Raw genomic sequence first — 15,034 nt, 5'->3', positions numbered from 1 at the left:
GGTCGCCTCTTCGATAAGCATAGTCACCTCCTGAAAGGTCCCCGATCCAAATCTTCATCGCATTATGGCATCTTCAGCAAAGTGTATGCTTCGTGGTCCAGCGACAAATGCAACATGATTCATGTCCTAAGACACCTGCCTTCAAATACGAGTACTTATATTTGAGATCGTGCAACAATATATTTATTTATTGAGTTCGAAACCGGTAAAAACATTTAGCCGCCATTGGGCTCGAATATATAAGTACACAAATTTAAAGCCAAGTGTTTAAGGAAAGGAACTGTGTTGCAGACTTCCTGGGATTACGAGTTATGTACATTATGGCCATGTTGTTAGTGCAGTGTGGGAAACGATTAGGAAAACACCCATAAAGATCCGGGTTAGGATAGGTCTTCAGCAACCAAAGCTTGCCGTAAAATGCGACTATGCTTATCCTAAGAGGCGACTATAGAGATCGGTGGTCAGGCTCACTGACTTGGTTGATGCATGTCATCGCATCCCAATTGCGTAGATCGATGCCAATGATGTCAATCACTGTATTGTGTGGTCCAAACTCGATCATTTACAGACCGCCGTCATAGCTTGAATATTAGTGCATGCAGCGTTAAACAACAAACAAACAAACGATTTGGAAAACACTATGGAAGAGGACTCTAACACTGTGTTGCGACAAGTCAATATTAAAATCGTTTATAGACATCCATCTTACGTATTTTCCAACAAAACAATGTACATAGTTATAGATCGGAGGGGTTTCAATCGACAGAGAATACGCAACTTCACAAAACTCATAAATAAGTATTTCTCCAGCCTGGTTCCCTGGGTATGCTGCGCTGGCGCACTGTAGTCGATAAAATAAAATATATACATTACATCAATGCAATGACTCATAGGGAGCATCATTATGCTATTTGTTAAAGAACAACCAATTTAAAAAAAAATTAATTTTTTGAGTAGTATATCATAAAATACAGCATGAGGGGAGATAACTTAGAGACGGGCATCCGACATGATGGTGAACGAAAGCACATTGCGAAATGTCAGGAGGGAATGGGTAGACGGAGGGAGAACTGGTATAGTGGATAGAACAGAAGCAAGTAGGAAACAGATGTTAGGCGTACAGACAAAGAATTAAAAAACAACATGTCGTAGCATCATGGCGGAAGTAACCGGAAGTGACTGAAGGGACCTCTAGCGGCGGTAAGTGTTGTGTTTGTCCATGTTCTGGCTCCGCACCTAGAGAAGAAAAGTGATTGAGTATTGTTTTACGCCGTTTTAGCAATATTTCATTATTATCATGGTGAAAAACAGCAGAAATGGGCTTCATTGTACCCATTTGGGGAATCATAACCTGGCCTTCGGTCTAACGAGCGAACGCTTTAACCACTAGGCTATACCACCGGTCCCTTGAGAAGACAAACTGGCAATACACGTGTAAACACAGTGCATGGGAAACATACTTAAAAAAATGAATGATGTGTTGTTTTTGCGATAGAATAATCTCCTATGACCTATACAATTTTACATAATCAGTGATACAGTCGTTTTTGCCGCTCCAGACCTGATTATCGGTCATGCATGAACTTACCAACGCATTCATGACGATAAACTCATTTAGCTCCACCTTCCCGTTTCCTGAAACACATCAATGAAGAAATATGTTCATTTACTTCTACTACGAAGTGACAGACCACACAAAATAGGAAGTCACGGCGAGTGACATGTGTCCGGGAGATGGCTGTTCCAGTGTAGAGACAGATAGTGAGTGAGTGAGTTGGGTTTAACGCCGCTTTTAACAGTATTCCAGTTATATCACGGCGTGTCAGCTTAATGTGGGAGGAAAGCCCCAAGTGATGCAGGTCTCAGACGTTTACCACTTCGGTGAAACCCACGAGCACGGGTATAGTGCTGACAAACCTAGAAACATAATCGGGGCGAACCGGGATTCGAACCCACAATCATAGGTTTCTGGCGTGCCCAAGGGACGCAACTCTGCACAGCGAATCGCGACGCCTTAGACGACTGGGCCACCCGTGCCCCCGTAGAGACAGATAATGTCTCGCAGTGTGACTGAGGAATAATTAGGAATTAACAATAATCCCCTCTCAATTTGAAAGCATCTTTCTTCCAAACGTCTTTTGAAATAAGTTTTTTGATTGCATTGTAGTTTCCAGAACAACAACAAAATTCTAAACAAGACGTTGAGAAAGGAAGACAGGGTTCAACATACACATTTTAGTTATAAAACCATGAGAAAGAAGGAAAACGAGTAAAGCGACGCAAGTCGTAGACGTTTTACCATTAAGTTAAATCTCACGAGCAGTTCATGGTGCTGACAAGGACAATAACCAGGGCGAAACTGGTATTAGAACCCAACATCACTGGATCCTGATACGCCTAAGGGACTTAACTCTACACTTAAGTTGCACTTAACATACACTAACAGTAGAGGAGAACAGTCAAAGTTATTGTGAATTGATCAATATAACGAAACTACGATTATCCGGACGGTACATTATCTTGTGAATTCGTTCAGATTAACAGATGTCCGGAAGAACGAATCATTGGTACAAAGTAGTTTCCTTGTGTGTATTAATACATGTATTGACGTCCTAAACATTGCCCTCGCTTCCGGATTAACGAGGTTACACTGTAGAGATGATGCAGAGGGATTAGTTTTTCGTAATGTTCAACATTCTTCTGAGTTCAAACCACAAGACGAAATATTGTCATACGGATCAAAGTACGGTTTACAGCCAAGTCCAACCGAACGATAATTATCCAGCTAAATTGCATGCTTTAAATATAAGTGAAAACCTATGCACTGTTAGCCAAACTAAGATGGGAAACCCTTACAATACACACTGAAGCCTGGCATGGCAAATAGGCTATTAACAACGGCACATCAATAGGGGCAGTGTGGTATCTTTCTGGGGCTTCGGTGTTAATTGGGAAACGTCAATAGCAGCTAAACATGTGCCCGCCGTAACTGACCGTCAACGGTGTCCGCGAATTGATATACATGTAGTATTTTATCAAGAACACGTGGACCAATCAGATCACATCTACGCATGATGTCATTTACCAGATTGTCTGGTCCAGACTCGATCATTTACCGACCGCCGTCATAGAGCTGGAATATTGCTGAGTGCGGCGTCAAACAACAAGTAAACAAACAAACAAACAATCTGACATGGAGGTATGATAACAAGCATTTTGTTCATTTCACATATCATACATAAACTCAGGATATTACCCCAGCTTCAATTATATATAAATTTACGATTATGCTTCGGAAAAAAATATATTTATTTTTGTTCGAGGTTTTTCGTATATTTCAGGTTTTGCTAAGGATGACGAAGAACTGGAAATATACAAAAGTAATGTCTACCAATCAGTACGGGAAGAAAGCCCAAAGTTATGCTGGTCTTAGACTTTTACCACTTTGTTAAAGCCTACGAGCACGGGTATGGTGCTAACAAACCAATGGATGTAATCAGAACTGACCGGGATTCGAGTGAGTGAATATTGCTTAACGCCGCATCAGCAATTTTGCAGCTATTCGCGGCGAGACCGGGATTCGAACCAACGATCATAGGTTTATATTATAATGGCCGATAGTTCCTATGCATCTACTGACTATATTGCACTGTTATCTTCTGTTACCACGTGGGATTGATGCCTACCATCCAGATCCAGTGACTTGGTGGCCTTCTCGAACTCGATGTTGGTGGCGATACCGTCCCCGTCGACGTCCATGGCGTAAAGCTCGAACCACGTCATCTTCCCATGGATTTCGTCGCGGCTCAGGACACCGTCACCTACAATGAGTGAGTATTATTTTACGGGCTTTTAGTACCATCCAGCAAAATCTCTGCGGCGAAAACAGATGATATTCACACATTGTACCCTTGTGGGGAATCGAACCCGGACTTGAGGCGTGACGAGCTAACCCTTTACCAGAAGGGAAACTGACTACCCCTCACCTGCCATGGCATCTTGTTGATGTTGTTTTTATTTCATGGGTATAGTTGTTATTTTAGATATCAGTATAATGTACATACCATCACACGGAATACATGTACAATTAGGGAATGCAACTATTAACACATTAACGATTAACCATTATATTACATTTCTCCTTTCTCTTCTGATTTATAACCGATGTCAATTATGTCTCTATTCTAGCGTAGACCGCCACCGTGGTCTAATGGTAGAGCGTACGCCCGGAGAGCGGAAGGTCCGGGGTTTGATCCCCGGCCGCGTCATACCAAAAGACGTTAAAAGATGGTACTTGTTGTTACCCTGTCTGGCGCTCGGCATTAAGGGGCTAAAACAAGGACTGGTCGGCTCGGAGTCAGTATACTGTGTCTGAGTGGGATATTCATGTTAAACTGCGGCATGGTATCTCAGTGAGCTAGCACTATAAATCGGCATCACTCCGGACTAGAACAAGCAGCCACACAAACACACACACGTACATGCACGTCGCTTTATAAGTGCAATAATCTTGGACGCGACGTTAAACCCCATTTCACCTCACCTCACCTATTCAGAGGTAAATACTCTTGACCCGTTCAACAATAAGCCCGATTCAAATTGCATGATGCTAAAATAACCGTCCAATCAAAGTTCTCTCACGAGCTAGAGAAATTCTGCGCTAAGTAAGTGAAAAGAGAAATGGTGACATCACTTCCGAAACGAAGGATGGATCAGCCATCGTCATCCATTTACTGTCGGACCCGTGAAGATCCAGGGTAGAATAATTCATCAGCAACCCGTGCTTGCCGTTAAAGGCGACTTATTGGATAGGGTGGTCAGACTCGCTGACTTGGTTGACTTGGTTGATGCATGTCATCGTATCCCAATTGCGTGAATCGATGCTCATGATGTCAATCACTGGATTGTATGGTCGAGACTCGATTATTTACAAACCGCCGTCATATAGCTGGAATATACCCGAGTGAGGCGTTAAACAACAAACAAACTTACTGTCGCCATCCAGCTGTTCCCATTGGTCCGTCATCTCAGAGCTGTCGATGACGTCATCTTCATTCGCGTCCACTGTGTTGAAGAAGTTGACGATAACGTCGAGGATGTCATGGCTGACGGTGCTACGGACAGAAAAGGTGTGAAGGTAACATACAACACATGACCTTGGGTATAATAATGTTTTGGTGGAATATACCCTTTGTATTAACTATGAACACATAAGGGATCGCATGATTTGATTAAAAGTGGACGTAGTGTCCTCATGCAACCCATAATGCAATCCCTTCTGTTATTTCGGTGAGATTATATTCCATATCTACTCATCCTCTGTATCTCCATCCCTCGCATTTCGGTACACCGACACCAACACCAACATCAATTCCCGCGCTTCTTGCGATCTTAAATTACCCGCCCTTGATTTTCATCAGCCAATTTGATTTGTTACGCTACTCAGTCTAAGGGACCAATCAAAATGTGAGTTACAAACCAGCCTCAGTCTAACGGACCAATCAGAATGTGAGTTACAAACCAGCCTCAATGTTGGGTTGGCGATATCAGTTCCATTGAATACGATAGAGTTTGCGAGACATGAAAAGTTCATTTTAGTATCACCGGATCAGGTAATTTACTATACATTATGCCGTTTCTGAAACCCTATACACTGCAAGCCAGCAAACTTATCAACAGCTGAATGGTCATGAGTTTAACTCACACTGTGTAGTGACCGGCCTTGATGGTGACCTCTGTAGAATCTGCAACAGACACCGACGTCATTAGCACTTGAAAAGTTGAAGATGAAAAAAACGTATGAAATGGAAATGAATTTTGGCAAATATACAATTATTTAAAAATAAATATATGCGTTATTGTTAACAAGCCGTAATGTTGTCACGGGTATTTTTTGTGTATTACTTTTCTTAACCAACAATGGAACCAGAAAGGGAGGCAACTCTCTGTTTCACTGAAACAAACATGTCGGAAGAAGCTAAATACACACAATTCCTGAAGGAAAATGAACAGGAAGCTGTCTGGGGAAGTGCCTCGTTTCTACGGACTGTATCGCGGGGATGTTTGGTAATTAACGGCGAAATAGCCTGTGACACAGACAGAGTTGCTTCCCTTTGTCTGCCTCCGGACATAGAGAAGTAATTGTACCTGGCTGGTGTTGATCTCCCTGTCTCGACCGGAATCCGCCCTTACCTTGTCACTGTGAGTCCCGACAGCCGAGGCACAATTATCTTATGTCCCGTCGAGGCAACACTAAACCAGGACCCTTAAATGCTAATATATACTTCTACATTAAGGCTAAGATTAATTACCTGGTTATGTTAAACACAATTATTAGATGCTAATGTGTAACAACCACACTACGAAAGATTTGACATTAAAACCTTATTCATGTAGTCTCCGGCATAACGTCTATTCAAAACAGTGACCTACATTTACGATATTCACAATATTGTGCTACAGGATTGATAGAGATGGTGTCCTGGCCTAAACTGGTTCCACTGTTGGTTTGCGTGCAAGCAGCGGCCAAAACATGTGGCACAAATCTGACGCATATCCGGTTACATTTGCGCATGCGTAAGTTTCTCCTTATTTACAGATTTTGAGAAACATGACTTTCTACGCCACGATAACAATTATAACAAACTGCTCAGCTGATGTTAATATTAAGTATCGTAATCTTTAGTGTCGTCCAATGGAAGCCTACGAGACATCGGCCACCGCCTAGTTAAGTCCTGATCTTTCAGGTAATCACCTAGATCGGGCTTCTGTCCAGGGCTCAGTGATGTATCCTCGCTACCCGGTCCTTCGTTGGTATAAAACATGTCTGACTGTGTCTCTGTTTTCTTCTCGTCGATAGTTTCAGTGACGCCATGTCTTCCAGATGACCTTGAGGGGGTTTGTGTGACGTCGACTTTCTCGTTCCCAGCTCTGTTGCTCCAGTATTCGCCCACGTCACCGGAAGTACGCGCACTGCTACTCTCGAGCGAAGGACGTTCTGAAGAAGGTTCCCAGTTGCTTTGTCCCGGCATGTGAGAAGATGTGGCATGTTTCTGTCTCCCTGAACGATGTGGGTGGGACTTTGGACGAACCTTTTTAACCCCTTGACCATGAACAACAGTGGAGGACGTTGTATTGGAGGGACGAGTTGTTGTATCAGGTTCCAGGGTTGTTCTACGATGTTTGGGACCTGTCAACGTTGTAGGTATGTCTTCACTGGAAGACCCTTGAGTCACTGCTTTAGTCACGTCACTTGACGATGGAGTTGTTGAAGGTACTGTTGTCGTCCCTTTAGGTTTAGCTTTCCACTTCTTAGGCCCTCCACCTTTGATGTTCTGTTTGCCTTTGTCGTGTGCCTTCCACTGAGCTGTAGTCACGTCACTTCCAGTCAAAGTTGTGTTCTCGTTTTGTGACGATCCCGATGTTGCTGATGACGATGGAGTTGTTGAAGGTACTGCTGTCGTCCCTTTACGAGTAGCTTTCCACTTCTTAGGCCCTCCACCTTTGATGTTCTGTTTGCCTTTGCCGTGTGCCTTCCACTGAGCTGTAGTCACGTCACTTTCAGTCAAAGTTGTGTTCTCGTTTTGTGACGATCCCGATGTTGCTGATGACGATGGAGTTGTTGAAGGTACTGCTGTCGTCCCTTTACGAGTAGCTTTCCACTTCTTAGGCCCTCTACCTTTGATGTTCTGTTTGCCTTTGCCGTGTGCCTTCGACTGAGCTGTAGTCACGTCACTTTCAGTCAAAGTTGTGTTCTCGTTTTGTGACGATTCCGATGTTGCTGTTGACGATGGAGTTGTTGAAGGTACTGCTGTAGTCCCTTTAGGTTTATTTTTCCACTTCTTAGGCCCTCCACCTTTATTGTTCTGTTTACCTTTGCCTCCTTTCGAACGAGATTTGCCTTTCGGTTCCCCCTTTGATTTGGGTGTAGGGGTTGGTTTTTCTTTTTTCTTTTTCACCTTTGGAGGGGCACCTTTTCCAGTATGGGGAGTTCCTGACGGGGCTATAGACGATTGCGTTTGGTGAGTTGTATTGCCTACTGTTGTATCTGACTCAATCGTTTCTGTTGTTGTTGATATTGGTTCTCCTGCCGATGTTGACGATGCTTGGGACGTTGAAGGTGCTGATGGAGAAGTTAATGATGATGAAGATGTTTGCGACTTTGGAGAAGTTGAGGATTTAGGAGATGTCGAGGACGTTGAAGATGCTTGAGATATTGAGGATTTGGCAGACGTTGAGGAATCTGAAGTTATAGACAATGTTTGTGCGCCCTTGGTTTTGGCTTGAGTGGATGCTACAGTAGTTTCTTTAGACGGTGCGGAAGTCAATTTGGAGGTAGCTTCTGTTGGTGGGGCTTCAGTCTGTTTGTGAATGGAGGAAGGCCCGCCTACGGGGGCAATATTGACATTTACTTGGTATGTGGCAACAAGATTGCTGCCTGCTGTTGGAGCTAACTTGACATTGTCGTTGTCGCTCGATGGAAGTGTCTGGGCACTGATAGAAACAGCAGATTGTGTTGTGTCAGGAATCGTTGCAGTTGTATGCCCTGAAACTGTAGTTCCAACAGCGGTTGTCTCCCCTTCTACTGCTGTTCCAAAAGTTGTTGTCGCCCCTTCTTCTGTTGTTCCAAGAGCGGTTGTCCCTCCTTCCACTGTTGTTCCAAGAGCGGTTGTCCCTCCTTCCACTGTTGTTCCAACAGCGGTTGTCTCCCCTTCTATTGTTATTCCAACAGTGGTTTCCTTCCCTGCTGCTGTTGTTCCAACAGCGGATGTCTCCCCTTCCACTGTTGTTCCGACAGTAGTTGTCTCCTCTTCTACTGTTGTTCCAGCAGTAGTTGTCTCCTCTTCTACTGTTGTTCCAACAGCGGTTGTCTCCCCTTCCACTGTTGTTCCGACAGTAGTTGTCTCCCCTTCAACTGTTGTTCCAACAGTAGTTGTCTCCCCTTCAACTGTTGAACCAAGAGTAGTTATCCCCTCGTCTACGGTAGTCACAACAGTGGTTGTCTCCACTTCTACAGTTTCAGCAGTAGTTGTCTCCCCTGAAACAGTGGTTGTTGCTTCATCAGTACTTTCTTCATCTCGTTTATTTAATGACATCATACCTTTCGTGTCAGCCTGGGACCCTTCTCCCGCGTGTTTGGGGGCGTGGGTGGTTGGTGTCGGTTCGGTTGTCTCTGACGGGGTCGGCGACGGGGTCTGTGACTTGGTCTGTAACTGACGGGCGGGCTGTGACGGGAGAGGGGTGGAGGTCACGGCGCTCACCAGCAGGAGCAGACTGGTAGACAGGGACATCAGCATCTTGTGTGGATCTGAAGTTACAGAGATATGTCTCCAATGTTCGTGTGCATCATTGTGGTATAAATGCATATCAACCGTCATCCACTTACCTGTTTTGTTTGTTGTTCAACGCCGCACTCCGCAATATTCCAACTATATGACGGCGGTCTGTAAATTATCGAGTCTGGAGCAGACAATCCAGTGATTGACATCATGAGCATCGATCCACGCAATTGGGACACGGGGACATGTATCAACCAAGTCAGCGAGCCTGACCACCCGATCCCGTTAGTCGCCTCTTACGACAGGCACAGTCACCTTTTACGGCAAGCATGGGTTGCTGAAGACCTATTCTACCCCGGATCTTCACGGGAACCATTTACCTGTAAGTGGGTGGTGGGGTTTAAACCTTGCTCTTCAGGTCAAACACCGGGTTCTTTTCCCCATTCTAGGTGTCCCTGTCGTGATACGATTAGGATATTGCTAAAAGCTAGCTACTTACTCACTTCTTAGTATAATAGTAAACTGAGGAACAAAAGCAACCATACCTCTCAGTTGATTTTATCATGTGTTTTATTTTGAATCGAAAATAACTGGTTGGTTCTTAGTCAGTACACAAAGAATGCGCCTACATGGTTTAATTTTTAAAATATAAAATGATTTAAAACATATTTCAGCACCGATTGACACCATTTGGGGTCATGTGTCTACAAATTATGCCCCAGTTTCCATTGAACCATGTTATGTTTACACCAATAACCCAGCCACAGATAACTGTTGCGGGAATGAGTGACGGTTAAAAAGACAACAGCGTTAACATTTTCGATTTCATAAAAAATAAACTCGGTATAGTTTCTTTTGCCCCACAGTGTCTATTTAGAAAATACCGATCTGAGCCGGACCGCCTCCGCGGTCTAGTGGTAGAGCGTCCGCCCGGAGAGCTGAAGGTCCGGGGTTCAATCCCCTGCCGCGTCATACCAAAAGACGTTAAAAGATGGTACTTGTTGTTACCCTGTCTGGCACTCGGCATTAAGGGGCTAAAACAAGGACTGGTCGGCTCGGAGTCAGTATACTGTGTCTGAGTGGGGTATTCATGTTAAACTGTGGCATGGTATCTCAGTGTGCTAGCACTATAAATCGGCATCAGTCCGGACTAGTACAAGCACGTCGCTATATAAGTGTAATAATCTTGGACGCGACGTTAAACCCCATTTCACCTCACCTCACCACCGATCTGAGCCTCACCCATGCACGTTGCCTGATGATGCACATGCATTAAACACCTTCATATCTGCGTGTCATTTGACAACGAGTCTTCAGACAATATCCGCTGTTAACGATGGATGTTTCAACTGGCACCTCCTGTCGACTAAAGGTGTATCAACCTTCAAATTAATGGTGCTCAATACGGCATATTTATGGTGCTTCTGCGCTAAAAGTTCTTCAACAGACACATTAAAGGTGCTTCACTTGACACATCAATGGCTATTCAATCGACAGACCATAGGTGCTTTAATCGACAGACTGAAAGTGATTCAACCAACACATGAAATGTGCTTTAACTAAATGTGCTTTCTGGGAAGAAATAATGACAGAATAATGGTGATTTATGAAACGCCACCGGGAACAGTGACCAACAGACTATAAACGATACTTCAAATGAAGCATTTTCAATGGCACTTCACAAGAAAGATTTATGGTTGTTTAACAAAAGGACTACCGGTGTTCCAACTGTCAGAGTGACGGTGCTCCTGCTACTGGTGTTTTAAAGATTCTTGAACCGACAAATTAATGATGCTTCTACCTCAGATGATAGACTAAAGGTGCTTCAATCAACAGACTAAAGGTGCTTCAATCAACAGACTTAAGGTGCTTCAATCAACAGACTTAAGGTGCTTCAATCAACAGACTTAAGGTGCTTCAATCAACAGACTTAAGGTGCTTCAATCAACAGACTGAAGGTGCGTCAACCGACATACTAAAATTGCTTCAAACAACAGTGAAAAGGTGCTTCAACCGACTGACTAAAAGTGCTTCAAACAACAGACTAACGGTGCTTCAAACAACAGACTGAAGGGCTTCAATCAACAGACTGGAAGTTCTTCAATAGACAGACTAAATCTGTTTCAACTGACAGAATAAGTTAACTTCAATAAACCAACTAAATGTACTTCAGCCAACACACTGAAGATGCTTCAGATGACAGAAAAAGCTGGCTTCAACCAACATACTAAAGTTGCTTCAGTCGACACACGAAGGTGCTTCAATCAACACAATGAAGGTGCTCAACTGACAGAATAAGCTGGCTTCAATCAACATACTAAAGGTGCTTCAATCGACACACGTGCTTGAATTACCAGCTAAAGCTGCTTCATTGACAGAATAATGTGACATCAACCAAGAAACTAAAGTTCCTTCAAATGACAGACCTAATTGTCTTCAATCGACACACTAAAGGTGATTCCACCAGCAGACTAAAGTCGTTTCAACTGACAGACAATTTAATGTAACTGTATGTAATGTTTTCCCCTCTTCTGTTGTAATTCTGCCTTGGCCCTTCCTTGGTGCCAAAGAAATGCACATGAACGTCAGGCAAATCTCGTTCAATGCAACAGTTTTGACTACACAACTTCTGACAGGAACAGTAAGCTGTTTAACACTATTTCTAAGTTCACAGTGAGTGAGTTGTGTTTAACGCCGCTTTTAACATAATTCCAGTTATATCACCGCGTGTCAGCTTAATGTGGGAGGAAACCCTGGAGTGGTGTCGGTCGCAGACGTTTATAAGTTCGGTGAAACCCACGAGCACGGGTATGGTGCTGACAAACCCAGAAACATAATCGGAGCGAACCGGGATTTGAACCCACAATCATAGGTTTCTGGCGTGCCCAAGGGACGCAACTCTGCACAGCGAATCGCGGCGCCTTAGACGACTGGGCCACTCATCCCCCTTTTTCTAAGTAATAAGCACAGTTCCTAATTAATAATAGAAATGCTATTGAGATGTACAGGTACCAGTATTTACCCTGATCTGTTTAGTTGTGTGTCCTTGGCTTCTCCGGAAATATCTTAGTGACTGAGTGAAGAAAATCGAAAATGAACTTTAGTTTGATATCCAAGAATGTAAATGAAATGTTTGAGACCAGTTGGCCCCGTAGTGCATGTTATTTGTTGCATAATGAACATGTATAACCCCTTTCTTGTTTCGAGACCCTCGCTTTAAACCATGTCTGATACATTCAGCTTCACTGCTGGCTCTCCGTACATGACCTCAAGCTAAGTGATTACATCGTGCGTGGGTTAATTGCATGTAATGGTAATTTGTCAGATTAATAATTAATGCCACAAATTAGTCAAATAGAGATCGACATAAATGTAATACTGCAAATTGGACAAAACTACGTTCACTGTTGACAAATGGAAATATCAATAGTCAAATTGTGCATGTTCCGTGACGATTGTTGTTTATGCTATCAACCCCTGGTTTGTGTGGGATCTATTCCCGGACATCTGGATAAAGTCAGAATTGTGCAGATTACGCTGTAAATAAAAGCAACAAAACCCTTTTTGTATTCATAAGAAATCTCGAAAGTCGATTGTAAGATTCCGACTATATCATGTGTTTATGAATCACTATCAAGTAGTGATGACACCAGGTGATCGCGAAACCGTGAGCGTGGCGCCCGTCCAAAACACATGCAAAGGCAAGTCAACTGTTCACCTGAAAAAAACACGGAAACATAGTACAAGTGGAAATGGGGAATTGTATCGGACATTATACCCCCGTCACACTTATTCTGAATCAGCAGCAATCAAGCAGAATCATCGTGCCACATTCGGGAGGGAATTTCAAATTGACCAAGCTTTGTAAGAATGCCGTTCGAACCCGCTTCGAATGATTCTTGCACATTCCGGGTGCATTAGCTCTCGAATGCAGCTCGAATGTAGTTGGAACACAGTAGGAATATTTAGAATGCTGTTAGAATGCAGCCAGAATATTTAGAATGCACATCGAATGCAATACGAGTGCGGTTCGATTGCTGCCCGAATACCGCCCGAAATCTGGTTGGAAGGTGCCTCGAATGCTGTACGAAATCACCTCGATTCGGACGTCCAAGAATTCAAACTCAATGCAGCTCGAATACTTATAATGAAATTAGAATGTTACACGAATTGTCCCGGGTGTATCAAGAATGCCGCCGAAATAAGATTCCGGCAGCAATCTAGATGCATTCAAGGTGCATTCCGACTCATTCGAAGCGCATTCGGGACATTCTGGCAGGATTTGAAGTGACTTGGCGTTTCGATTCTCGAATGCGATCAGAATGTTTCGAATTTTTGTATTTAATAAAATCTATGAGCCTGATCCTCTTTCTTTTTTAAAAACACACCTTGGAACGATGTAATTTGTGCGACAGGCAATTTCTGTTTTCAACAGGCTGAAGCATAATTATCTTTTTCAGCCCGTGGTTCAAGTCTGAAATACTGGAGACCTATTGTCCTTCTAGTTCTTACATAGAGAAAAGCCCGAAGTAGTCATTCCGTAATCTCCCGTCGTATCTAAGCAGCTCCGTGGAATAGCCTGGTGTTTTTCAACCCCTAGTATCATCTACAACAACCCAAGCTTATCGTAAAAGGCGACAAACGGGATCGGGTTGTCAGGTTCGCTGACTTGGTTGATGCATGTCATCGTATCTCAATTGCGTGGATCGATCCTTATGATGTCAATCACTGGATTGACTGGTCCACCGTCAAGGTTCTCTTATCGAGTCTGTTGGCAGGGAGAAATAAATGACCAATCGAGACACGTCATATATACATAGTCCTATCACAGAATACCACAAATAGGTCGGATAAAAAACATTTATCTGCGCAAATCCATGAGGCTACTGAAACGCCAACAGAGGTCATTACCGAACGTGAATAACAGTAAACTTTAAGATTCACCAACAATACATCTCAAAGTACACACAATAGAGAGCGATATACTTTGGTCGACAATACAGTAACAGAGATGCAAGAATACACCTCGGAAGCTCTTTACAACGCACATCCTCATCACGTCCCTAAGCTGATACTACACGTCTTTTGGGGGTTAATCTTTGTTTATGTGTAATGTAAAACTGTTAATTGTAAAATTTCCAAAGCGGGATGTATAAATTGAAAAAGGCCAAACCAGGTATTGTTTAAATGCTTTAAAAATTAAATGAAAAATCATACTTACATTTTGAGAGCGGAGAAGGGAATACCCAACAGGTTTATAGCGTATATTACAGTAAGTATATTTCAATAACTTCCGTCACAGCTGTGTTGACGGCAAACGGAGCAACCATAGCCGTCGTCATCGACAAGTGCCTGCTACCGCTGTGACTGATTACTCTGTAATAATTAATAATAGCACATAATACTAATTACCACATCTTGCTGCTGATGCTGCCAGGCTTAAAGAGGCATACCGATCATACCACCCTAATTCTCTCTATTACAATAATACGTTTTGCCTGCGGGAGGGGCAATATGCAGCCTCGTTACGACAATGGTACAGGCAATAAATCATACATACAGTATATTGACGTAGAATACAGTCGGGGGTTGTGGTCATGTAATTGAAAGATTGATAAAAGCGCTGTTTTAGATGAAGTTGAAGAAAAATAATGCGGGAACAAAACATTAATTGTTGTTTTGGTTAAATGAAACAAAAGTTCATTTGAGATTGAAATCTGGTTTCCGAGGTGTGTGTTGGCGGTAGGAACATCCAG

The 15,034-nt window shown here is 43.2% G+C and overlaps 1 protein-coding gene across 1 annotated transcript; it reads right to left on the bottom strand.

The window, feature by feature from the left end:
- Window positions 1-511: 511 nt before the first annotated feature.
- LOC124140263 (flocculation protein FLO11-like) lies at window positions 512-9,296 on the bottom strand. The gene is made up of 6 exons (XM_048395867.1): window positions 6,755-9,296; window positions 5,705-5,744; window positions 4,993-5,114; window positions 3,687-3,821; window positions 1,589-1,635; window positions 512-1,236 (listed from the first exon to the last, which is right to left on the bottom strand). The coding sequence occupies exons 1-6, from the start codon at window positions 9,294-9,296 to the stop codon at window positions 1,192-1,194; spliced, it is 2,931 nt and encodes a 976-aa protein (XP_048251824.1). The 3' UTR covers window positions 512-1,191.
- Between the last annotated feature and the right edge of the window lie 5,738 nt (window positions 9,297-15,034).

This window comes from Haliotis rufescens, unplaced genomic scaffold (genome assembly GCF_023055435.1).
Source record: "Haliotis rufescens isolate VD_foot unplaced genomic scaffold, xgHalRufe1.0.p SCAF_15, whole genome shotgun sequence".
In the NCBI taxonomy this organism is placed as follows: domain Eukaryota; kingdom Metazoa; phylum Mollusca; class Gastropoda; order Lepetellida; family Haliotidae; genus Haliotis; species Haliotis rufescens.
This window is presented reverse-complemented; position numbering and strand designations above follow the sequence as displayed.

Coding starts and splice junctions, on each gene's coding strand:
- LOC124140263 (XM_048395867.1), bottom strand. CDS start 9,296: ATGCTGATGTCCCTGTCTACCAGTCTGCTCCTGCTGGTGAGCGCCGTG. Junction 5,745..6,754: donor TGGACAGAAGCCCGATCTAG/GTGATTACCTGA, acceptor TGTCTGTTGCAG/ATTCTACAGAGGTCACCATC. Junction 3,822..4,992: donor GGAACAGCTGGATGGCGACA/GTAAGTTTGTTT, acceptor CACTCATTGTAG/GTGACGGTGTCCTGAGCCGC.